General features: G+C 44.8%; 2 protein-coding genes across 7 annotated transcripts in view; one reads left to right on the top strand and one right to left on the bottom strand.

The window, feature by feature from the left end:
• The window catches only part of ANGEL1 (angel homolog 1), a 112,542-nt gene extending 98,655 nt beyond the window's left edge, over nucleotides 1–13,887 (top strand). For all 5 annotated transcript variants that reach the window (XM_072623166.1, XM_072623164.1, XM_072623169.1 and 2 more), the window contains 9 exons: nucleotides 2,374–2,961; nucleotides 3,890–4,116; nucleotides 4,619–4,688; nucleotides 5,113–5,546; nucleotides 8,429–8,555; nucleotides 8,878–8,988; nucleotides 10,111–10,180; nucleotides 10,685–10,848; nucleotides 11,685–13,887. In XM_072623166.1, the coding sequence (XP_072479267.1) occupies nucleotides 2,374–2,961; nucleotides 3,890–4,116; nucleotides 4,619–4,688; nucleotides 5,113–5,546; nucleotides 8,429–8,555; nucleotides 8,878–8,988; nucleotides 10,111–10,180; nucleotides 10,685–10,848; nucleotides 11,685–11,845 (1,952 nt within the window). In that variant the 3' untranslated portion in view covers nucleotides 11,846–13,887. The remainder of the gene's footprint in view (nucleotides 1–2,373; nucleotides 2,962–3,889; nucleotides 4,117–4,618; nucleotides 4,689–5,112; nucleotides 5,547–8,428; nucleotides 8,556–8,877; nucleotides 8,989–10,110; nucleotides 10,181–10,684; nucleotides 10,849–11,684) is intronic.
• A 5,623-nt stretch (nucleotides 13,888–19,510) lies between these two features.
• The window catches only part of VASH1 (vasohibin 1), a 33,953-nt gene continuing 29,672 nt past the window's right edge, over nucleotides 19,511–23,791 (bottom strand). Inside the window, exon 7 of one of the 2 annotated variants that reach the window (XM_072623174.1) lies at nucleotides 19,511–19,677. In XM_072623174.1, coding sequence (XP_072479275.1) covers nucleotides 19,573–19,677 — 105 coding nt within the window. In that variant the 3' untranslated portion in view covers nucleotides 19,511–19,572. The remainder of the gene's footprint in view (nucleotides 19,678–23,791) is intronic. The other variant, XM_072623173.1, reaches the window with a different exon arrangement.

The raw sequence follows: 23,791 nt of genomic DNA, 5'->3' as shown, positions 1-23,791 counted from the left end.
AGTAGGTATCTGACTCAAGAAGATGGGTCTTCCTGATTCCAAGTCCAGTGCTCTATTCATTATGCCATCTGGCTACCCAGAGCACCTAAACTTTATAACAAAATCTTACTTTTGTTGATAGTTTTACATCACCTACACTACTGAATGTATCCCACTCCACTCCTACGCTAGCTATTCCTTTTTTAAAATATTTAAAAAATAGGAAACCAAAGCAGTTTCACAAAACCAGTGAACACAGCAGCCCTGTTTATATGTGCAATATTCTGCACTAATAGAGCCCCACCTCTGCAAACTGGGGAGGGAGCAGTTCTAAGGAACTTTGGTGTATAATAGTAAATTCATGAATAAACCCGTGTTTATTGAGTCCTTGCTCTACCATAAGGTCTCATTTGTCTGGGCACTGGTGTCATTGAGGAAGGAGCTGTTTCTGTATAAGTGAGTTTTCCAGATAATAGGCTTCCCCCACGAGGTGCCAAGATGTTTAAAATTTTGGTCATTAAGGAAGGAAAGCTTTTCTAAAATGTATATTGGGCTTTCCTGCTTTCTTAAATAGAACACATTGTAATATCCTTACTTGATGATTCAAGGTCGTGATTATGAATATCACTTTATTGAAATGGATTAAAATAACAGTAATGCTATCACGGACTGACCCGTTAGGCTAATTTGGCTGAGACTGTGTGATTTTTAGTTGTCTTGTCTACCTTGATTCATGTCTCTTCTCAGGCTTTCAGCTGTCACATCTTGCTTTTAATCTGTTGTGGGCTAAGACTCCGGGTAACCAAGCTTGTTAGACTTGTATGTAGTTATAGCAAATAGGTGCTGTGTGAGGGCCTTAGGGCATTTTCTGTGGAATAAATCATGTAAGTTCTAGTTAATAGGCTTCACGATACCTCTTCTGACTTTTTAGAGGCCTTTTCCTCTTGGTTTGTGTTTATTGAAATCCCAGAACTTATGTATTTTTAGTAATTACACTTTATTTTAATATTCATTTTTAAAAAATTTTGAGTTCCAAATTCTTTCACTCTCTCCAGCTCTACCCCACCCATTGAGAAGACAAGCACCATGCCAATTATATATGTGAAGTCATACAAAACACAAAATCAGAATTTAATGTCGAAAAGGAACGTTAGAGATAATCTAGGCTAAACCCCACATTGTACAAAAGAGAAATGTGAAGCCCAGAAAAGGAACTTGATATTCCCAAGGTCACATGGATGCGTGCAGCATATTAGGACTGAATCCCAGGTCTCCATCATGGTACCAGCGTAAAGAACACTGTCAGAGGACCTTGGTCTTGGTTGGACTGTGCTTTCTACTGTTTTACCTTAATTTCTAGCTGGGCCTGAGTTTCTTCATCTGAAAAATTACAAGATTGGACTAGAAGAGCACTAAGGAACTTCCTGGCTCTAAATCTGTGATTCTATGATCCAGACTCTTTCTCTGGGGTTCTTTCTACTCTTCCATACCCCTTATTTCAAAAGTTAAAGTGTCCACAAACCTACCTAGTCTCTGGATAAATGAACCTGTGCTTAGGACTATGGGAGGAATCCTATCCAATACTAGAAATATTTTTATAAATACATTTTTATTAATCTATTCTGGTTTCATTTTTACTTCATTTATATTTCCCACATGCTATATCCCTCTTTATACATTTTCCTAGTGAACCAACCCTTTTCAATAAAGAATAAAAAATAGGAAGCAAGAAAAAAAGTCCTGTGAAACTAACCAACATAGCTAAAAGAGTCTGACATTATATGCAGTGCTCCATACCCACAGGTCTGTGAACTTTTGTAAAACAATATTTTGATAACTATTTCAGTAGAGTTAGTTTCCTTTGTAATTTCTATATATTTTATTCATTTAAAAGCATTACTCTGAGAAGGAGTCCATAGGCTTTACCTGCCAAAGGGATCATGACATGAAAGACGATTAAGAACCTCTGCCATAGCAAGTGATCAATAAATGATGGTTGTACTTATTTTAAACTTGTATTTAAAACTTATTTTCCCTGAAACTCTGCAAGCTGCTGTAGTATTTTGTCACCTTTCGATGTTAAGAGAATGCAAAAAGAGGATGCTTTAGTTTGACCAGATGGCCTACCTTCTTGCCTACTAGACTTTCTTACTTATTTGTTATAGGGGACCCATGGTTCTCTACTGTGCAACAGTTAAGGAACTATGCATGTGTCTTCTCATATCTCTTCCTTAGAACCAAACTTGACCATTATAATTTCACAGTATTCTTTTTCAGTTGCTTTATTGTTGGCAAGTAAAATGTTATAAATGATTCTTGTCCATTTGGGGTGAAAAATGTAGTGTAGAGCAAGGATAATTACCCTGTAACCTAATGTGTTGACTTTTCTAACAGATGCTTTCTTCACGTGTCGGAAAAATGCTCTCCTGGCAAAGAGCTCGACCCCCCAGGTGGAGGGTGGCTTTGCCATGGCCCCTCGGGGTCTAGACCAGGAGGAGCGGGAAGGCTTGCTGCATCAGTGGCGAGAGGAAGGGGCGAGCAGGCTGCCCACATCTGTCAGTGAGGGGCCTCCTCTAGAGAAGGGACTGGCCTCGGGCAGCTTGGCTCTCTTGATGGCAAGCCCTGAAGGGCAGCGGGATGCTCTTTCAGAGGACAAGTGGTCCAACGTTCAGCTGAGTGACCTACGGGCTACGGAGACCCTAGAGGAGCCCTTCTCTGACTTGGCGGGGATCCCAGGAGAGGAGCAGCTGGAAGGTGTGGATGGCACAGTGTGGACTGCTGTCCCGATGCAGGCAGGACCCCAGTTTGCAGATTGTGCTGTCCTGCCTGTGGGCACCCTTGCCACAGAGCGATGGGAAGAGGACCCTGCAGTAGTGGCTTGGAGCATAGCACCAGAGTCAGTGTCAGAGGAAGAGGCACCAGTCTGGCCCTTTGAAGGTCTTGGTCAGTTGCAGCCTCCTCCAGTTGAAATACCTTATCATGGTGAGTAACCAAAAGTTGAACCAAAGGATGGAGGTAGGGAAGGGGTAGGTTGGAAGGCAGTCTTACTATGGGACAGAGCACAAGCTACACAGTTTTTAGGATTTCAAGGGACGACTCTGCCTCTGACATATGTTGTTTGTATAATCATGGAATGTTAGAACTGAAAGGAAACTCTGGAGTTTATCTTGCCCAACTCCTCTCATTTTATAAAGTAGAGAAAGTGAATTACTAGTGATCTTGCAGCTAGTTAATGAATGAGCTGGGAGTAGAACCTGAGTCTCTTCAATCTAGGGCTTTTTCCATTAGACCATGTTACCCAAGAAGATGGAGGAGAATAGATGAGTCATGGATTCCAACCCTGCTTTTTCTTCAGTGTGCTGAGCTGCCACTTTTATACAAAGGGGAATGAGCCAAGCCTGGGGCTGAGGTCATAGCAGTAAAGTCTTTAACATCAGCTTGGCCTGACCTCATCAATGTGTGCATATGTCCCATCAGTAATAGATCAGTGAGCGTTTATTAAGTACCTCCTCTCTAGAAGGTACCCTGCCAGTGAAAATAGTTATCTGTCAGCAGTGCCCTTATAAAGATGCCTTATATTGATCAGAGGTGGTCGGTCATTCAGTTCAACACACCCACTGTGTGTAAGGTATAGTGATGGTGGGTGGTGAGTATACAAAGATGATGACATTCTTTACCCTGAAAGAGCTTAAATTTAATAGGAAATTTCTGTGCAGGAATTTTAGATTACCAGGTGGAGAGTTGGGGTGCCAGGGAAAAAGAAGAAAAGCAAGGCCATTAATAACTGGATGGGTTTGAAAATAGGGATCACTGGGGAGCAAAGTGGGGAGCCATGAGGGGAAGGAGGAGTCCTCCCCTCCCTCTGTACCTGGTGACACACAATTTTCTTGGATCTGTCTCCTGTCTATAGAAATCTTGTGGAGAGAATGGGAGGATCTCTCCATCCAGCCGGATCCTCAGGGCCTGGACTCAGGGGAGGCTCCTCAGTTCCAGTTTACTGTCATGTCGTATAATATCCTGGCCCAGGATCTGGTCCAACAGAGCTCTGAGCTCTACCTGCACTGCCATCCGGACATTCTGAACTGGAATTATCGATTCTCCAACCTTGTTCAGGAATTCCAGCACTGGGACCCTGATGTGAGTTGGGAATAGTGTCCTACTGCACTGGGCTTCCTCCCGTTGGGACTTTTCCATAACCATAATACAGTTGCATTTATTCCATCCTGACAAGGCATTTGGGATCACATTGAAGAGCAAGTCCCTCCCTGAAGTTAGTCAGGCAGAATCATAACAGAAACCCTCTTTAGAATTCCAGAGCGTACAAAGTCTTTGTATGGTGATGAGTGAGGATGGAGTTATTAAGGGAATAGGAAAATCCAGACCTTGGGTTTTGGTTGACTTCTCTTTTAGACTGGGGTTCACTGAAAGGGATTTAGGGGAAATGATCAATGATTGTAGGAATTTTGTTGCTTTTCAGCGCACCCCCCTCTTACTCCCTTGGCATCTTCCACATTGGTCTCAGTGCCACATCCTAGAGTAGAGGTGTCACCAGCACTCTGCCTGCCAGCCGGAGGTGGGCGCCCCTTTTCTGCACGTACTTGTATCCTCTGAGTAATTGATCTCTTTGTTGATTTCCCAGATTCTTTGTCTCCAAGAGGTTCAGGAAGACCACTACTGGGAACAAATAGAGCCAACTCTGCGGATGATGGGTAATGTAATCCTGTGGGGGCTGTTGGATGGAGATGTCTCTGAAGGTCTTCTGCTCTCTTCCCTCTGTCTGAGGGACTCCCTCTTTTCCTCTCTGGACCTTAATGCATCCCGGATTCCTTTGCTTTGCTGAAAGTGAGCGAATTTCCTACTCCTGTGGGTAAGCCTTTCATTCCCAGTGAAGGAGGGCTTCCCTTTCTCTACTTATTCTCACACATCTCTGCCCTCCTGCCCTTTCCTATCATCCATTCATCTGAATATAGCTAGAGAGAAAGCCTTGCAGAAGTAAGAAACTGGCAAGGGCTACAAACCCCAGAGGTGAGTAGTGGAAGTGTTGTGATGCTTTATTTAGACCAATATCATTAGCCAGAGGACCCTGGCCTTTGACTCTATGACCCCTCTCACTGGTTGTGGTTTCCCTCACAGGCTTTACTTGTTTCTACAAGAGGAGGACTGGGTGTAAGACGGATGGCTGTGCTGTTTGCTACAAACATACCCGGTTCCGACTGCTCTGTGCCAGTCCTGTGGAGTATTTCCGGCCTGGCTTGGAACTCCTTAACCGGGATAATGTGGGATTGGTTCTGCTGCTACAGCCACTGGTGCCAGAGAGCTTGGGGCAGATAACCATAGGTCCCCTGTGTGTGGCCAACACACATGTGCTGTACAACCCCCGCAGGGGTGATGTCAAGCTAGCTCAAGTGGCCATCCTCCTGGCTGAAGTGGATAAAGTGGCAAGGTTGGCAGATGGCAGTTACTGCCCCATCATCTTGTGCGGAGACCTAAACTCTGTCCCTGACTCACCCCTCTACAACTTCATCAGGAATGGACAGCTCCAGTACCAAGGCATGCCAGCTTGGAAGGTAAAGTGCTTATTGGCCCTGGCAGCCAGGGACAGGGAAAGAGTGGCGCTTTAGGGTAAAGAACAACAAGGAGGAGAGGTGGGTTACCTATGGGGTGACTCCATAACTTCCATCAAAATTGTAACGGATTTTTATATAGAGGCTGCTTGAGTTTTGCCCCTAAAGGGCAAAATATGAGGAAATTGGCTTTGGTTAAAACGGGGGGTGAGTTCCTTTGAGCCTGAGGAAGAGCTTTCTGACCACCAGGGGCTGGAATACTGTGCTGGGATGACTGAGGCAGGCCTTAGAGACTGAACGGAAGGAAATGTTGTGTTGGTCAGGGCACTTCCAGAACATCATCTTAAATTCTGAGCATCTCTCATTTTATGAGAGAGTCATTCAATTAATCATTCATTAGCACTTTCTGTGTTCCAGTCACTGTCCTGGGCCCTGGAAATTTATAGACAAAATGAAACTCTTCCTTCCAAGAGTTTACAGTCTGTCAGGGGTACAGTAAGTTCAAGGCAATTTTGGTGGGACAAGCTAGAGAGTTAATAGAGTTAATAGGTTAATAGGTTGATGTTGATGGACATCATTTCATATAAAGAATAATTTCAAGGACCCTGGAGGAGCCTGGAGAAGAAAAAGTTATAGGGAGGAGGCGTAATGGCCATCTTCAGCTATTTCAAGGGAAGCATGGTATCTGGTTGGAACTCGGAGTTGGCTTATTCCATGTTCGTTCAGAGACCTCTAGAACCAATATGTGGAAGTTGTGAAAAGTCAGACTTTGACTCAAGATGATAATTATTGGGCTCCAGCCATGAAATTAGACAGTGAGCTTGTCATCCCAGAGATGTATGTGTCTGGATTACTATAAATATCAGAGATATGTTGTATAAGGAATTCCTGCATTGGATGGGAGGTTGCCCTAGAGGCCTCTAAGGTCCCTTCCAATTCTAAAGTTCTTTAAGAAGAGGCAGTCGTCCACCTGGGATGATTTAAATAGTCACCAGCTAGAAGGCACAAGAATGAGGCAGCAATAGATGATTCTTGTGTTTCCTTTTGATTCTTAGCTCTTAGCATTGTTATTGTGACTACTCTGGAAAAGATGCTTTTTCATAATCATATGGTCAAAGGACTGGAAAGGATCCTGAGAAGTTTTAACTAGTTCAGTCCTCTTTATTTCAGTAAGACCACCCTTAAATAGGTCTCTCGGGTGTTACCTTCAGAGGAAACTAGTTCTCTGCTTTCCTTGGGAGCTTTACCACCATGGGGGTCAAAACTCTTCACTGTCAAGAAATATTTCCTGAGATGCATAGAACAGCTGCACGGGAGCTGAGAACTCATGCATTCCAGTGGTTCTTAACCTGGGGCCTGTGAACTTGCTTTTAAGAGATGTTTTAATAATTTAATTTCTATGTAACTGGTTTCTAATATCTATTCCTGTTCCATATTCCTATTATATATTCCTATATATTCTGTACATTTAAGAACATGATTCTCAGAAGCCAAAAGGGATCCATGACAGAAAGAAGGTTAAGCACTCCTGCTTACAGGTGAGCGGACTGAGGCCTAGACAGGTGAAGTGACTTGTTGATGGTCATACAGCCAGATGGTAGCAACATTGGGACAAAGAACCCTGGACTTTTATTTTAGAATTCTTTCTATTATATCAGACTGTCTCCATAGTATGACCTAAATCCTTCTTGCTGTAGCTTTCTTGTTCTTCCTTCAGAGAGCTGGTCACTCTTTGAAAGGGGCCCTTGCCTTGCTTAGCAGGCTTTGTGCCTTTATTCCATTCATCAAAGCTCTTTGCCTTGTCTGACCCCTCCAGAAAGTGAACCAAAAGGAATGCCAGTGAGACTGGCTGAGTGGTCTGTGCCTGGGTGGGAAGCGTGAATTGACCTCTCGGGTGATGCTTGCTCTTTGGAATCCAAGGCAGGACACTTAAGCTTTCTCTGTCTCTTCTGGTGTAGCATAATGGGTGTCTTTGGCAGAGCAGAGTGGGAAGAAAGAGAAGAGAATTCATAGTGTTCATAGAGCTTACTGAGCTTTTATTGTAATTAGGTTACTTAGAATTTTATTAAGCAGTAACATTGAGCTTCTTGCTGAGAGTTAATATTTTGAGGAGTTTATTGTCTTAAGCTACATCAGTACATGCAGAGGGATCAAGGCACATTGGCTGCATTTATTGGAAATGTGAGACTGATTAAAGTAAGGAAGTGCTTACCATGTAGCACTATTGTTTGTTCCGCGTCCGTTCACTAAAAGATGTTTTGATAAGCATCACCTAGGCCAGATAATAGATATAGAGCCTTTTCTTCCTTTTAAGATCTGTCAGTGGGGTAGCTTCCTGGTCTTTTCAGTTGGTCGTAATTCTTGGAGACAAAAATCTGTGGGAATGATCAAGTACACAGGGCTTTAGTTGCCAAAATCCATTACTATGGATTCTTTGTTTCATCTAGCATGTGGTTCTCTAGCTGTAGGTGTAGGTGACCATAGGACCATCATCGGGGATAAAACAAGTTGCTGGTCAGGGCCTTGCTTTTAAATAATCTTTTGGTGCTGCATCTTACAATGACCAGAACAAGGCCCTGTGGAGCACTGCAACTCTTTGTGAATCTGGGTGAGAGTTTATCCAGAGGTGAAAATTCAGAGGCTGTATGCCCTCAAGTTCAGGTTTTGTCATCCCTTCCTTCCTTTCTCCTGGACACAAGCAGATGTTTCCAGGGGGACAATGGTGTGTTTAATTAGCTCAAGTAGAGCTGTATTTTGCAACCTCACAGGGAGGCTTATGTAATACCCATAGCATTTATGGGTTTGTATGCATTCAACAGCTGTCATGTCAGCCTTTCCCGTTTCCGTCTCTGTTTCTTTACCTTTGGCCTGCTGTTTCCCTGCAGGTGTCTGGGCAGGAAGACTTCTCCCATCAGCTTTACCAGCGGAAGCTGCTGACCCCACTGTGGCCTAGCTCCTTGGGCATCACCGACAGCTGTCAGTACATTACTCCCTGTTACCCCAAGAGATTAGGTGAGCCCCTGTCCTGGTCTGCTGGATCTGTGGCTTATAACCTGTTTTTTTTAATAGCACAGGAGAAAGCTCTGTCTCTTCAGCAAGATAGGAAGATGGGGAGAATATCATGCCATGGGGTCTTCTGATATATTCCTTGATTTCTTGTACTCCTCTCTGCATTCTCAAGGCTTTCAAAATACATGCCTCAGAGGAGCCTTTTGTCCTCTGAGTCAAGTGTTCCCTATGGCCCTGGGCTGGATGCTGGTCCATCCCTGGGAGGCCCCATCATTTGGGGCTTTTTGCTTCTTCCTCTCATCCAGTGCTTGTCCTGTATCTATAGAGAGACGCAAGTATAGCCGGGACTTCCTGCTTCGTTTCCGCTTCTGTGACAGTGCCTGCCAGCGGCCATTGGGACTGGTCTTGATTGAAGGAGTGACAGATGCTAGACCAGGTAATAGTAGACAGAGCCTTTCCTTTCTTCTCAGATCTGTTACTGGTGCAGCTTCCTGGGCCTTTCAGTTCATTGGTGATAATTCTTAGAGACAAAAATCTATAGGAATAAGTGCAGGGTGGTCATCAAGTCTCTCTGTGACTTTTACTTGTAGTTTGTATTTCTTTTTACAAATTCAATTCATGAAATTTCTGGGCACCAAATGAAAACTGAAGAATGTGCCACACATGATGGTGGTTATATTGAAGGTAAAAACACACACACACAGAAACACACACAGACACACACACAGACATACACACAGACACATACACATACACGCACATGCTCACACACTGTATTGGGTTATTCTGAGGATAAAGTGAATATAGAGGCAGCATTGCTAAGTGTCTAGAGGGCCAGCCCTGGTGTCAGGAGAGCCCAGGTCTCATCTCTAATCCATGCTGCTTGACTGACCATTGGTAGGTCACTTCTCAAGCAACTTTCCTAAGTTTCAGAAGAGTTGCTGATTTGTGTTAAAGGAAGGAATGTCTACACCCAGAGTTCCCTACATGAAAGGAAAGGTCCACACCTTCCAAAAAGGTGAAATAATACATGTGATAGTGCTTTGCCCCTTACTTCAGACGTTCTCTAAAGGTAAGACGGTATTCTTAATGGATGGTAGTATCCACAGTGAGGTAGCTTGGTCTCTGAGACAAGAAGGCCTGGCATCCTGCCTTCAACACAGACTGGCTTTGTGACTCTAAGCATGTCACTTAATCCTTAATCCAACAATGCTCTCAGCTCATAAATTGCAGAATTGTTATCCGCATGTGTTGGTGGAGGAATGTTCCTCACTGGGAGCTCCTTATACCAAGGAAGTTATAGAGCTGAATTAAAAAAAAATAGTAATGAAAATTATTGTAGTCTAGGGGGTCAGCCTCTGCTTGTGAAGACCCTCTTCACTACCCCTTCTGACGTTTTCCTTATTCCTTTCCCTAGGCTCCTGAACACCATCTTCCTCATCCTCCTTCATTCCTCAGAAAACCAAATGGGGTTTTTAGAGGAATTTTAGGGCAGGAGTCTGGACCACTGCCTCCTGCCCTGGGGATTCTCAACCCCTATGTCTTGTCTCCTTCATAGAGCGTCCTGCTGGCTGGTCTCAGTCTGTCCCTGAAGCAGACCCACCTGATCCAGAACCCTTCTTCCCGAGGTAAACTTCTCTGGCCCCAGCCTTCTGTGTCTTGCTCCCTGACTTCTCCTTGACCTCCCCACAAGTGACATTTGCCCTTCCTCAAACTGCTGGTTAACACCAATCTCTAGGGCAGACTGCTTTTCCATCTGTTCTCCCCTATACCATCATCCTTGTTTGTCTCTAGGTGACATATAAACTTATATTGGCCAAATGTCACTCCTGTAAGCATGCCTGTGGGTGCCCCTTTTTGTAGAATCTAAAGGGCTAAGGGAAGTTTTACATCTTGGGTTACATCTCAACTCTTCTCCATCACTGCAAGCAAGTGGAGCTGAATCTGCCATCCATCTTCCTCCTTTTGGCTCAACTGAGTTATCAGCCTTATGTTTTCCTGTGTGGGAATTTACCAAGGATAAGGCTAAGCTGAATCCCATGAGGCTTTTTTAAAGTAAAGTTAGTGGAAGTGGGTGGGATTGCCAACTGTGATATCTCAGCCTGTTTTGCCCCTCCTTGTCCCTTCCCCAGGTCTTCAGGCACCATCCAGCACAGCCTCAACCTGACTTCAGTTTATAGCCACTTCCTACCCCAGCAAGGCCGCCCAGAGGTCACCACAATGCCCTTGGGCCTTGGAGCGACTGTGGATTACATTTTTTTCTCTGCTGAATCCTGTGAAAATGGACACAGAGCAAGTGAGTCTGGTGGGTTGTGGGTGCCTGAGGTCTTGACTGCTGGCCCAGGCTGCAGCGGATTGGGGGTCAGCCACGTGTCAGAGTAGCCTGGGAAACAGAAAGCTAGCAGTATGTGGAACTAATAGGGGGGTTCTTGTCAAGAAAGGATTTCACTGACCTCCCCGTGGATTGCTGTGGAAACAAATACCGATGGGACCCAGACACTCTGCAGCTGGTGGACTCTGGGCAAGTCACCTGACTACGGGAGCCTCACTTATCCCTATTTGTAGAATGGGCACAATAATAATGATGATGATGATGATGCCCTTGTGGGGTTTGTGAGCATTCAGACAATACAGAGATGCCAATGGATTGTTTTTATTATCATTATTACGCTCTCTGTTTCCCGAGAGTCATCCTTTGGAAGGTGTTCCTAGGTACATGATCTCACTTGGTCCTCCTGAGAGAAGACGGAGTTGGGTGCCATGGCCCCTCAGGTAGCATAGCTGCTGTTAACAGCACTGAAGTGAGGGGACTGAGACCCAGACAAGGGAAGTGATTTTGCTGCAGCCTAGATCTCTTTGCCTTACCCTCCACCCTCTGCTTTGGGTAGGTTCAGATGCGGGGGCCTGTGGCCCACAAATAGGGAGCAAGTATGGGAGTGAACATGTTCTGTGAAAGATACTCTACCCCCTTTAAGTTTAATATATTCTCACAAAAGATGCATGACTCTTGTCACCATTTGTGTGACCATGAATGGTAAGTACTTGTCATGCCCACACTGGCTTTGGGGGCTGGCAGATATGTATAGATTTATATCTTCAGGTGCCTTACATTTGCTTCCTTTCACAACTCAGGTCGCAGGCTATACCGGGATGGAGCCCTCAAACTGCTTGGCCGTCTCTCCCTCCTCTCTGAAGATGTCCTTTGGGCTGCCAATGGCTTACCCAATCCCTTCTGTTCTTCAGACCACCTCTGCCTGTTGGCCAGCTTTGGGATGGAGGTTACCGCCCCATGATGGGGCTCTTAGGGGACGGGCGGCTTATCCTCCAGAAGAGCTCATTGGATCAGAGACTATGGAAATCCCAAGCTTCTGGAAACTTACACCCAAGGAATTTCCTTCCCCCACCCCTCCTTTTCCCTCCCCTTCTCCTTCTTGGTTGGATTTCCTCTCTCCCTTTCCCCCATCCATGATGCCCCTGCTCCCGCCCCAACCTCTTCCTAATCCTGTGCCTCACACGCAGTGGCCCTGGGAGAGGCAGGAGGGGGGCTCTGCTTCCTACCATGTATCCAGCGCCTCCCCCTTGATTTTTAATTACCAGGGTTGCGGGAGTTTCGATCTCATTTTGTTATTTGCTTTCAGGCTGCAGCTTGTTGAGTCCCCATTGCAGACACTGCTGCCTGCAATCTCCCCTCCTGTCGAGCAGATTGCCCACTAGCCTCCCTGCCCCGCCCATCTGGTCTAACCTTTATACAGCTACTGTATATAATGTATAGTTTATTTTTTTTTTCCCTTGGTGTTCTGGTAAGCTGCAAGAGCGAGTGCAGCATTGATTGCCCCTCCTAGGGTGGGTCAAATATGAGCAGGTGAAGTTAGTAGACTTCTAAGTGACCTGCTTGCCGTAGAGTCCTTTTTCCCCTCCCCTCCTTTTCTTCCCCCTCTCCCCAGCTACCTTACCTGTAGGTTGCCACAGAATTGTGTTTATCTGGCTTGGCCCTTGTGAACAAAGTGGACCCCTCATCCTGGAACAAGCACGATCAAGAGGGCCCTGGTGATCCAAGATGATCTGACTTGCCTCCCTCCACAGCCCCCACTCCTGAAACCAAGACATGGCCCTAGTGTTTTTCTTTTGGGCTCACCCCTACACCCTTGCATAAGAGAAGTTGGTCTTTCTTAGTGTCAGTTTGGGGAAGGTGGAAGCATGTGGGTGTGGGGGAGGTGGTGTCAGAGGAGCTGAGTATCTTATAAGATGAAGAAATTGGGTCTGAAGGAAATGTTCTTCTGGCCTGATAGTATCTGAAGCTGGCCCAGCTTGGTTGTTTCAGTGGGAAACAGTACATGAATTGCTGCCATCATTTGCTTGAGGGCTCTCTCTGCTGAAGTTTAAAACCCTGAGGAAGGAGTTTTTCCTTTCTCGTTCTCCCAAGGAGCCGATTCCTGCTTTCCTGACTCCCCAGGCCCTTCTTGAGAAACTGTGGTGTTGGAGAGGCATCTCTTCTATTCTCAGTGGAACGATTTGGTTGGAGAACTGAGGGATGGCAGTGATGCCAGTTGGGTGGGAATGAATTGTAGAGAACACTAGTCCCCTGACCAGGCTGCATCTAACATAAAGCCCCTGCTTGAGTCTCCAGTAGTGGGGGTGGGAATAGGGAGGGGACGTGTGCATGGGGGGATATCTCCCCGGAACCTTCTTGTTCTTGCCCTGCCCTGGCTGTCACTCCTGTGTGCCTTAATCTCTCACTTTTAGGAACGTGTCCCCAGGGTCTTCCTCCTGGCAAACCTTCCCCTTGTGCTTCCCCTAACCTTAAGGCAGATTCTGAAGATGCTTCTATCCCCATTGGGTCTGAGTTGCCTTTGTATTTTGCCAAGCTGCCTCAAGTGGGCTTGAAGAGTCATATTATCGTAAACTTTCTCATGCCCATAAGAAGCATTTTTTTTTATCTTAAAGGAAAGCCAAAGACCCTGCTTGAACTGTGTTGTTGCTTTTTTTAAAAAGCATAATAGAGACTCCTTAGTTCTGCTTTTATATAAACAATGGCTTGCCTCAGGTTTGGGGGCCTCTATTTGCCTTATTCCCTGCACCTGCTTTTTAGCACCCCCTTTCTACTGTGTTTGCTTCTCCTGGGTCCATCCTTACAGGGCCTCAGGACATCACCCCATTTGTTCCACAGCTTCCTCTTGCCCTGTTCTCCCCTGTTGGGAAGTACCATGACCCCACCCTGGGAAGGTTTACTAGGGAATCTTTTGGTCTCTGGCTTATTTCTGTTTTGAAAAGTGAAGTAGAAAATTTTTCATGCTAATTTAATTTTTTTTTCTGAAATAAAGGTTTGTCTTTTTTTTTTCTGTTCTTATTTCATTGGGATTCTGGAGGGCATAGCACAGCCAATTTTTGGCTGGATTGGCTCAGAACTCACTTGTATAATCAGGGCTGGGGTTATAGGAATAAAAGGAGTCCTGAGAAGAGACTAGGGAAAGAAGGAAATTAGGATTTATTAAGCATCTACTATGTACCAGTCACTGTGATAAATGCTTTCAAAACATTCCATTTGATCTTCATGATAGCCTTTGGAACTAGTGTTATCCCCATTTTACGGTTGAGGTAACTGAGCTTATAAGTGAGTTGCCTGAAATCACTCAGCTAGCAAATGACTGCAGGCCCACTGTTCTATCTGCTGTCCACGTTGCTACCTCTAGGAATAGAGAAAGCATTTCAGTCTGGGACTGGAGTCTAAAGCATTAGAACTCAACCTTTAAGTAAGGGATGAACCCAAGACTAGGAAGTCCTCTGTGGAGCAGCTGATCAGAAGACCTGTTTACTTGTACCCTACAGAAGCCAGTCTGGTGCCTCTATTTACTGGTATTTCTCAGTTTTACTTGTAACTTTGGTGAGAGAGTGCTGGGCTGAGGGGAGTCATTTATAGGGGGATGTCAACCTCCTGATTGTGATGTGTAACCCCTTTCTCATTTCCATTACAACCAATAGGAAATCAGACCTCTCTAGCCACCTGGTCCTTCACCCCTGGCATGCAGAGGCAGGCTGTGTGGGAGTGTTTCCCTGGATGAAGCCTAGGCTGATGCATCCCCACTCTGTTGTCTATTTTTTGATAATCTGTTTTGCATTCCTGAGCTAGAGCTGATCTGTGGGCCATCTGTTGCTGGGGCTGATCCTCTCCCCCCCTATGTCTGGTTCTGCTGTACTGTAACCTTTTCCTTCCCCTAGCATAGTCTAATAGAATTAGAAGTCAGAAGAGCTAGAGTTTAATAATTTGACTTTACTGGGTCTCAGATTTCTCATCTTTAAGAAGAGGGAGAGGAATTGGTTAATGTCTCAATTCCCTTGCAGCTTCACATCCTGTGAAACCTGAGACTGGCATGATCAGTCTTGACGGTACCCAAACTGGAGACTGGAGTTCCAACCCACTACAAACCACAGCAAAACTGGGGGGAACTCCCCAGAACAACCACCATCAATGTCATATAGCCAATTGAATGGATTAAAAAGCATTTATCAAGCTTTATTGTGTGCTAAATTGTGAAGTGCTGGGGACACAAATAGAAAACGCAGGACCATCCCTATGCCCAAGAAGCTCATATTAATTCATGGAGGTAACATACAATTGCATCAGCCACAAAGCAGATGGGGAGGCCTGGAAGGCCTTTTGTAGCAGAAAGAATGGCAAGGCCGGGAAATCTTTAGGCTCTATTGGACCATTGCTTCTACGGTTCATTGGCTTGACTTCGTTTACTTTTATGTTTGTATCCCTAGCACCTAACATTCTGCTTGGCACATAGGAAACATTTACTAAGTACGTTTTCCCTTTCCTTCCTCTTCCTTCCCCATCTTTTCCCTTCCTCCTTCCTCTTTTCCTTCCCTCTTTCCTCTCCTCTCTTTTCCTCCTTCCCTTCCTTTCCTTCCTCACCCCCCTTCTTTCCCTCCCTTCCTCATTCAACATGATTTCAGGCAAGTCACAGTCTTCCTAAAATTTCATGCATTTGGAGAAAGGTGAGGGACAACAGATCATAGATACAACTACAAAGGACTTCAGAGGTCATCTAGTCCCATCCCCTCAAATAAGGTAACTGAGTCCCAGAGAGATTTTAAGTGACTTGTTCCAGGTCAGATATGTAGTCCAAAGCAGAAGTTGGTCTTAAACCCTGACTACAGAGGCAACACTCTCCCCGTTACATCATGTTACCCTGCTATCGGAATGTTTTGAGACTCATGGAATAAAAAAGAGTTTAAAATCCCAGGAAATATTTAAAATTTCTTCACCAGTTAATTCATGGTGATCTATGCCTTATGGGCAAACTACCTTTACAACTCCCAAAATTGTGAAGGTACCAAGGATGTCCATATCAGAAGGCTCATTACTGCAACACAGAATTACTGGGATACTGATGATTGTGAATGAAGTAGCCTGGGGCCTTATTTCTAACTACTGAACTGCCCAAAATACCTAGAAGCAGCTGTGTGATTTATATTCTTCCCCAGGGACTAACCCTATAATTTTTCTTGGTAGCTGTTAATCTTTTTATTTGAAAATTCTGTGTTTGATTGTGACAAAATTCCTCATAACTTTTATAGATTCCTTCCTTTACATGCCCCCCTACCCTTTATTCCAAGATGACTTTTCCCTCCCTAAAAGGCAACTTTCTTGGACTGAGTATCTGATCAACAGCATTGCATTGGAGGGCAATTACTTAAGGTCAGCACCATCTGGGAAGATGCATTGCCAGAGTGATGGTGGTAGTGAGCTAAAAGCAGGGTTAGTGGTGGGAGAGTAATGGGAATGCCCAATTTTCTCATTACATTTCTATCGACACCGAAGAATTTCCTTAACTAACACTTTGTTTTCATCCCACCCCCAGGATCAGAGCCTCCCTTTCCTCAGAGGTCCCTCTCAGAGTTTGTTACCCTTTCTATCAGGAGGAAATGGTTCCCAATGTTGAACCAATGGGAGATCAAGTTCACATGTGATAGTGTAGCTAAGACAGGTGATAGTAGTTACCACTTGCACAGGATCTCAAATAAATCATAGAATTTCTAGGCCCTTCCCAAATCTCAGGTCCAATGTCCTCATTTTGCATATGAGGAAATCAGGGCCCACGGGAGAGAATATTTTTCCATCCACCTCACTCAAAAGCAGAAGGGCCTTCTCTTTTAGTTTAAGGGAGCTCCATCGTTTGGGTGACCCTCATTGGACTATTTCGGGGTGTCAGGAGAGCAAGCAGCAAGGGGGTCTATTTGCCTCACCTGTAAAAAGAACTAAAGCTGAAAGTGGTAGATGAAACCATAATTCTAGGTAGCCCTAGGGTCAAGAAAGGCATAGAGGGGTAGTGACTTTTTGCCTGAGGTCACACAGTGAATTAATGGCAAAGTCAAGACTTAAACCTACACCTTCAGATTCCAAGTCCAGATCTTTTTCTACAATACCAAACCACCTTTCTATAATACCTCTTAAATAGTAGTTTTAGAATTTGTTTACTGATTATATAAGGGAAATATGGCTTTCCTTACTGCTAATAAATTCCTCCTGCCAGAGGAGATCGGGCTGCTTTAGGTTTTTCATATGAGTAAGAGTTTCAGGAATGGGACCAGCAATCTCATGTTACTAGTAACAGCCTGATTTCCTTCCTTCCTTCCTTCCTTCCTTCCTTCCTTCCTTCCTTCCTTCCTTCCTTCCTTCCTTCCTTCCTTCCTTCCTTCCTTCCTTCCTTCCTTCCTTCCTCCCTCCCTCTTTCCTTTCTTTCTCTTTCTTTTCTTCTCTCTCCTTTCCTGTCTCTGTCTCTCCAAGGGATCCCTCTCCCTCCTTCCTTCTTTCTAACTTGATTTTGTTGACCAGTAAATGGGCATATGTATCTTCAATCAGAAGAGCATCTAAATGGTCCTAGGATCAGAGCTTAACAATTCCAAAGAAAAGAATGTTGGTTTAGTATATGGGAGAGACCTCCCGGTCATCTGCCCCACCCTCAACAGTGAATGTGAGGACTTAATAAGATCTGTGGGTTCCAGAAGTTGTGTTTCAGAAATAAGATAAGCATAAGAGCTCATTGTTCTTAACACTCTCCAGCTGGGAGTTGGATGAAAGTCCAGATATGTGGTCTCTGGGTTTGTTTAGGGATGAGCTTGGAAAGTTATTTCTCCAGCTGCTCTGGACTCATCTGTCACCATAACCTGCCAGGTACTATCTTCAGGGATTCCAGCTCTGGCCACTCCCTTATATAGCAAGCATTGAAGGAGTCCAGGATGTCATGGTTATGGCCCCATTCAGAGATTTCCTCTGTGTCTGGCATTAATCTAGGCCTGTCACCACTATTTTTCACTTGATGACAATATTTTGATTGGAACAAGATTGGGGAAGATGCTGCCTGGCTTAGCCAATATTAAGCAATTGCTGGGAGTGAGTACTAGTTTGAGGGAGGAGGTCCAGCCTATTCTATCATAAAACAGGAAATGTACCCCCAACCCCATCTAAACAGGCAGTGTAAATCAGTCATGTAGATGAGTGATTGATAAAGTAGTGATCTAGGTATGGAGTTTAAGAGGAATTTGGATACTCCATTAATTTCTAATCTATGATAATCCCAAAGGGTTAGATCCAAATTTACCTTTGCATCAAATGGTGAAGAAAGTTCTGCCTAACTCACAAAGTAAATGATCATAAGGGGAATGATTAACCTGTTTGAGCAATTAACATGTCTTCAAGTACTTGAGCAGCATTCATTTCCATGTAAATAACTAATGTGCCAATTACATGTCTTTGTACGAAACACTCAGTAGGACCTTTACTTACTTAACAAGTGCTTAGAAGTTATCTAGAAACACTGTGTGTATCTGAAAGTAATAAAACTTAATTTCTTTAAAAATTATCTTTGAATTCAAGTTATTTCTTAATTCAAGTAGGTCCTTAATCTCCATCTTCCCCTTCCCCCCACAAACACATCAGAATTAGTGACATCTAAACTGTTTGCCTTTTCTCAGGGGAATTTCATGAAAATCAGGGTATAGGTGGGGTGGTGGTGGTGGCGATATCTTTTTCTTCTTACAGGCAAGTTGTATTGTTTTCAAGGGATGAGCCTGATTACATAACTTGGAAACTGGCAAATATTTTGGCAGGCCAACTCCCTCTCTCTTTAAAAACCAGTCTGATGTTGGGCATGGTGGTGTACACCTGTAATTCCTGCTCCTAGGTGGGCTAATACTAGCAATTCACTTGAACTCAGAAGTTCTGAGCTGCAGCAGGCCAAACCAATTCAGTGGGTATATACACTAAGCCTGGCACCTCTATCGTGAGCCCCTGGGAGTAGGGGTGTACTAGACTGCCTAAGGAAGACAGAATAGGTCCAGATTGGAAAATGGAGTAGGTCAAAGCTCCTATGCCAATCAAAGTGGGATTAAGCCTCTGGGTGAAATAAGGAAATACAGACTTAAAAAATTTTTTTAAACCAATCTGGAAAATCTTATTTAAATGGCTTTGGGGTTTAGTTTTGCATATGGTGATGGTATAGTTTGGAGGAGGGTAATAATGAAGTGAGATTAGAGAACGGCTGGGGGGAAGGACCCAGGGGACAATACTGTAATTTCCAGTCTGTTACTGCATTGCCTCTCTATAGGCTACTTTTGACTCTCCTTACCATTACAGATTTATTTGGGGATACATGTATAACAGCCAACAAATGCAACTCACCTTTGAAGAAAAAGCTTCCTTTCTCTTCTGTGCAAGACAGAAACTGGGAATGTATCCCAGAGAACAAGTTGAGCAGACAAACCCTTGGCCTCCCTCAACCCATCCCTTTCCTACTTGGGCATGGGAAGATTCTTCAGAACCCTTCAGGCTGTACACAGGAGAGAAAAAGAAACATTTCTGGATGGAGTAGCAGATGTTAACACATGAGGGATAAAAAATACAGGCTGTCTGAGGAGGGATAAAGGACATGGAATTGAAATGGAAACTTTCAGCATCCCAGAGATGGAAGATTTTAATCCTACACTGCTGGTTCTTTCCCCTCCCGTTCTCCCCTCTTCATTTCCATAGACAGCCGCCTTCCCTCCCACCCTCTCCGCAGGGACAGAGCTGATGGGGGGAGTGGAACAGAGTTGATAGTGAAGGGTACAGACTCAGCAAATTCTGAAAGAAAAGGTGGCAAGGTTGTTAGGTCCTGGTTTCTGCCCAGTCCAGACAATTAGGAGCTGGGTAGACTTTATTAATTGTGTAAAAGTGAAGACAAAAATGAGGTAAAGCATAAAAGTGAAAGGGGTTTGAATACTGATATGAAGGGAAGGAAATACAGGGGATCAGAGGGAACTAATTCTACATATGGTACATAGCCAGATACAAAACACAAGGGAGAGAGAGATTCCATCATTTTGTCCACATGGGCCAGGCAGGCCTGAGATCCTCTTCCGTCTTTTTCAAACATCATGATTAAAGGAAACTTAAGTGGCTCCAGAGCACCCGGAAGTAACTTCAAGTAACTACTTGAGGGGACCAATACTGATTGGCATGGGGCTAGCACCATGTCAGGGCCTACCCTACAAATGGAAATGGTGAGATGGAGATAGAGAACCAGATGGCACCACAGAGAGGCAAGATGAAGGGGACGGGGACTTCTGAGTCAGGGGATTTGGGGGTCAGGTTCTCTCTGTCAAATGCTTGACACTTCAGGAACAAGCCAGTCCATTCTGCCTCTGCCCTTGGCTTTCAGTGGGGCTAAGGAAGATGGTGATGGAGGGGCAGGGGTTAACAGAGGTTATGGCACACCATGCAATTCACAGACTGTCAGGGATGGAAGGAGGCCAATCCCTACTCTCCCTATCTCCTTCAAGCACATATTACGGCTGGCAGTCACTGTGGTATGGGGGCTGAAGCAATGATAGTGGAGCATTCAGGCTCTGGTACTGCTGCTAATCAAGAAGACAAGCATGAAAGCCCACAGTTGCCTGACTGTGCATCCAGCCAGAGCTGCTTCTGTAAAAGCATGGGAGTGAATGCAGAGGTTCAAAAGTGTAGGTATACACCAGCCAGAATTTAACCTGTAGCCACTGAAATAGTGGGGTCCAGAACAGGAGAATTCAAAACTATAGGATGCCCCCTAGATTATCAGCCAACTACTCCATGGCTCTTTCTTCCCCTAAGAACCCAGGAATACAAGGCCTCTTGTATACCAATCACACCATCAATGTGATGGAGTACCTCAATACACTATCAGTATAACTTGACAGGGTCTCTGATGCTTAATATTAGATCCTTCACTCTCGATTACAATGGATCTCACTTACATTGTAACCCTATGAAATTGCTAGCAAAGATGGCAAAGGTAAAACAGACTGGGTGCTGTTTCTTTCACACCTATAGTTTTCCTTATCATATCCTGGTGGAGTCATAGGAGGGAATGTTATGGTTAGAAAAATCATGAACAAGGTGGTGATGGGCATATAGACTGATGATTCATAGGGGGAGGGGGAATGTGCCATATCTGTTCCATAGGACCAAGACCAGGGCAGATTGAGACCAGGAGACAATAGAGTCAGAAGGAAACTCAATTAAATTGATACCAGAAGGATAAAGCAAGAGGGTTGATGTTATGTCTCCTCCCACTAGCTCCAAGTAAATATTGGGCTGGGATGGATGCTTTCCCCCAACTGGGAAGCTAAAAACCAAAGCTTCCTGCTTTCCCACTTAGATTCTAGAGAGCTGCATAGTCCTCTCTTACCCTCCCCAGGGAACAGAATGTAAACATTGTGGGGGAGGGAAGGCAGGTGGGATTGCTACATATAAAAAACACTTAAAAAAATAAATAAAAAGCACCAGTGGGTTTTTGTTTTGTTTTGTCTTTTTACATAATTTTCCTTACATAGCCCTAAGCCCCAGAGAACAGTCTGGGGAAATCACCAACAGGAAAGGCCAAGCAGCTGCTTTGCTCCTAGTTTTAACAGGAAGAGGCTGGGGAACCTCTTGTCCTCAAGTTACCACCTCATACCTCCTTTATACTTGAAGAGTGTGTGGTCCAAACTGGGACAAAATTTAAGGGGCCACACGGTACCAATGAGTCACTCATCTCCAGCCTTATGACTCATCCTGCCCAAAGGAGTTATTTTATTTTTTTTAGTAATTGTAAACATGTCATGACCATCGTTACCTAACTATTTGGGAAACTACTATGGAACGGTGGATAGTGGTGGGGGGTGGGGAAGATTAGGTGCCCTCACAGTGTTGTGAAATAAGATTCCTGGTTAAGTTAACGTAGACATAGCCTCAGGTTCGTTCCTTTCGAAGGCTGGGTGTAGGGCTGGCACAGGAAGAAATTAGGGCTGCCTATTCGCCCTGAAGGTGAGCTAGTGAGACTAGAGTCTGACTTGCCATGTTCCTCCTCACCTGCTACCCCAGCTCCTGGGGCTGCATTTGACCATAGGTGGTAAAGCAGATGGCTGGCCCTTTTGTCTGGTAAGGCTAAGCCTAGGGTTGCTGTCTCCTAGTCAGATGGACCAGCTGTCACCCCAAAGTCTCTTGGCAATCTTTGACAGCTGCTAAGAAAGGCAACTGTTCCCTCTGGAGCCTAATAACTCCCTCCTCTACCCATATACCAGCAATAGATGTCACCAGGTATAACTTCCCATTACTGGGAGCCAGGAAAGGCAACTCCTGTTCTTCTCACATCTCTAGAATAAGCCAAATGCACTATACCTTCTGTAGTAGATGGTCTTTATAACCCCTATGGGAACATCCAAACCAGGGCCTACTGAGAAAGATCAATTCCCACTCTACAAAATCTGGACATCTGTGCCAAGCCCTGAGGCCCAGGCTGGTTTCTTCTGGGCTAGGGGCATTCTGAAGGGTTGGCTTGCTTTGATGCCTGCCCCTACAGGATTGGAGTGGGAGTACTGGTCAGCACTAAGCTTGTTTTCCCTGTCCTCACTCTGTTTCTGGGCCTGAGGCTTGTCTTCTTTTCTAGGTGCTATCAGTTTTTCCACTGCTGAACTCTGCCCTATATCCATTTCTGCTTTATCCCCTGCTCCCACTCAGTGACACAGAAACCACTTGGAGCAGGATAAACAGAGCATTGCAATGCTCTGTGCCTGTTTCCACGTTCCTATCCACGTCTCTCTGCTGAACATCCACTTTCTTTCGAATTCAACAGCATGAATCTTTCCTTTTGCTCTTTCTAAAATTTACAAATTTCATGTTTTCTCTTTGTTTCCTCCAAAACATCATCTAGTGCTTGCTCTGCCTTAACTTTTCTTTTCCCACTGGTCTGTGCTTATTCTAGGTTCTCTATCTGGTATATTCTGAATATAACTATCCCCACCATACACCCCTCCTTCAACATACCCATTCTGCTACATTCTTCATTCCTTCCCTGTAGCTTCACAGTGACTCCCAAAACTTTGCCATTGAGTCTTCTAGATTGTCTCTCACATCTCCCCATGACTCTGCTGCTGCAATGGGGCAGTCTCCTTGCTATATGAGTCTTGGGTTCCTTCTCCTAGGCCTATCATCATCCTTCTCTTTGTCTCCTGCCACTATGTCCTAGCCTGCTCAATGTCTTACTGCCTCCTCCCACCAACCTTTGACCTTTTAGTATCCTTCTGCCTCCTGCCACTATGTCCTGGCCTCCTCTATTTCACACTACCTTCTCCCATTAACCCCTAACCTTCTGAACTACTCTGCCTCTTCCTATTCACCCCTGGGTTTCAGTCAACTGAAACACCCTTCTCATCCCTCCTCCATGTCTGGTTGCTCCTTCTCTGCCTGTTTCTGGCTCTTTATTCATATCACACCTACTACCTATGGATGCCTCCTACTCAAGGGCAGCCTGAACCTTTCAGAGTCTATTTGCCTATTCCCCGGTCTCAGACCTGGGTTAGTACTTCATTTTACAAATGCACCTTATGTTTGGTGGGCAGAGCTCAGAGATTGTTTCAACACAAGATCTCCTTTCTTACTGGGACTGGAGGGGCTACTTGAAAATCCCATCTGATGACAGGAAGTTCCTTCCTGTTACATACACCTAGGATCACCATCACCAAAAGCACTAAATTTAGCTGGTGAAAGAGAGAAGAGCAATCAACCCCAGGCATCATCAGTCCCTGATTCTCTACCTGAGGAAGAAGACCAAAAATGGAACTGATGCTATGGGACACGGAGGAAAGAGAGGAGGAGAATTCAGCTCCTGCCTAAGGAAAGGGAGGGGAACCAGAGCTCACACAAGACTCTTCACCTTCCATGGTGTCCCATCTATCAT

The sequence above is a fragment of the Notamacropus eugenii genome, chromosome 7 (genome assembly GCF_028372415.1).
Source record: "Notamacropus eugenii isolate mMacEug1 chromosome 7, mMacEug1.pri_v2, whole genome shotgun sequence".
NCBI lineage: Eukaryota > Metazoa > Chordata > Mammalia > Diprotodontia > Macropodidae > Notamacropus > Notamacropus eugenii.
This window is presented reverse-complemented; position numbering and strand designations above follow the sequence as displayed.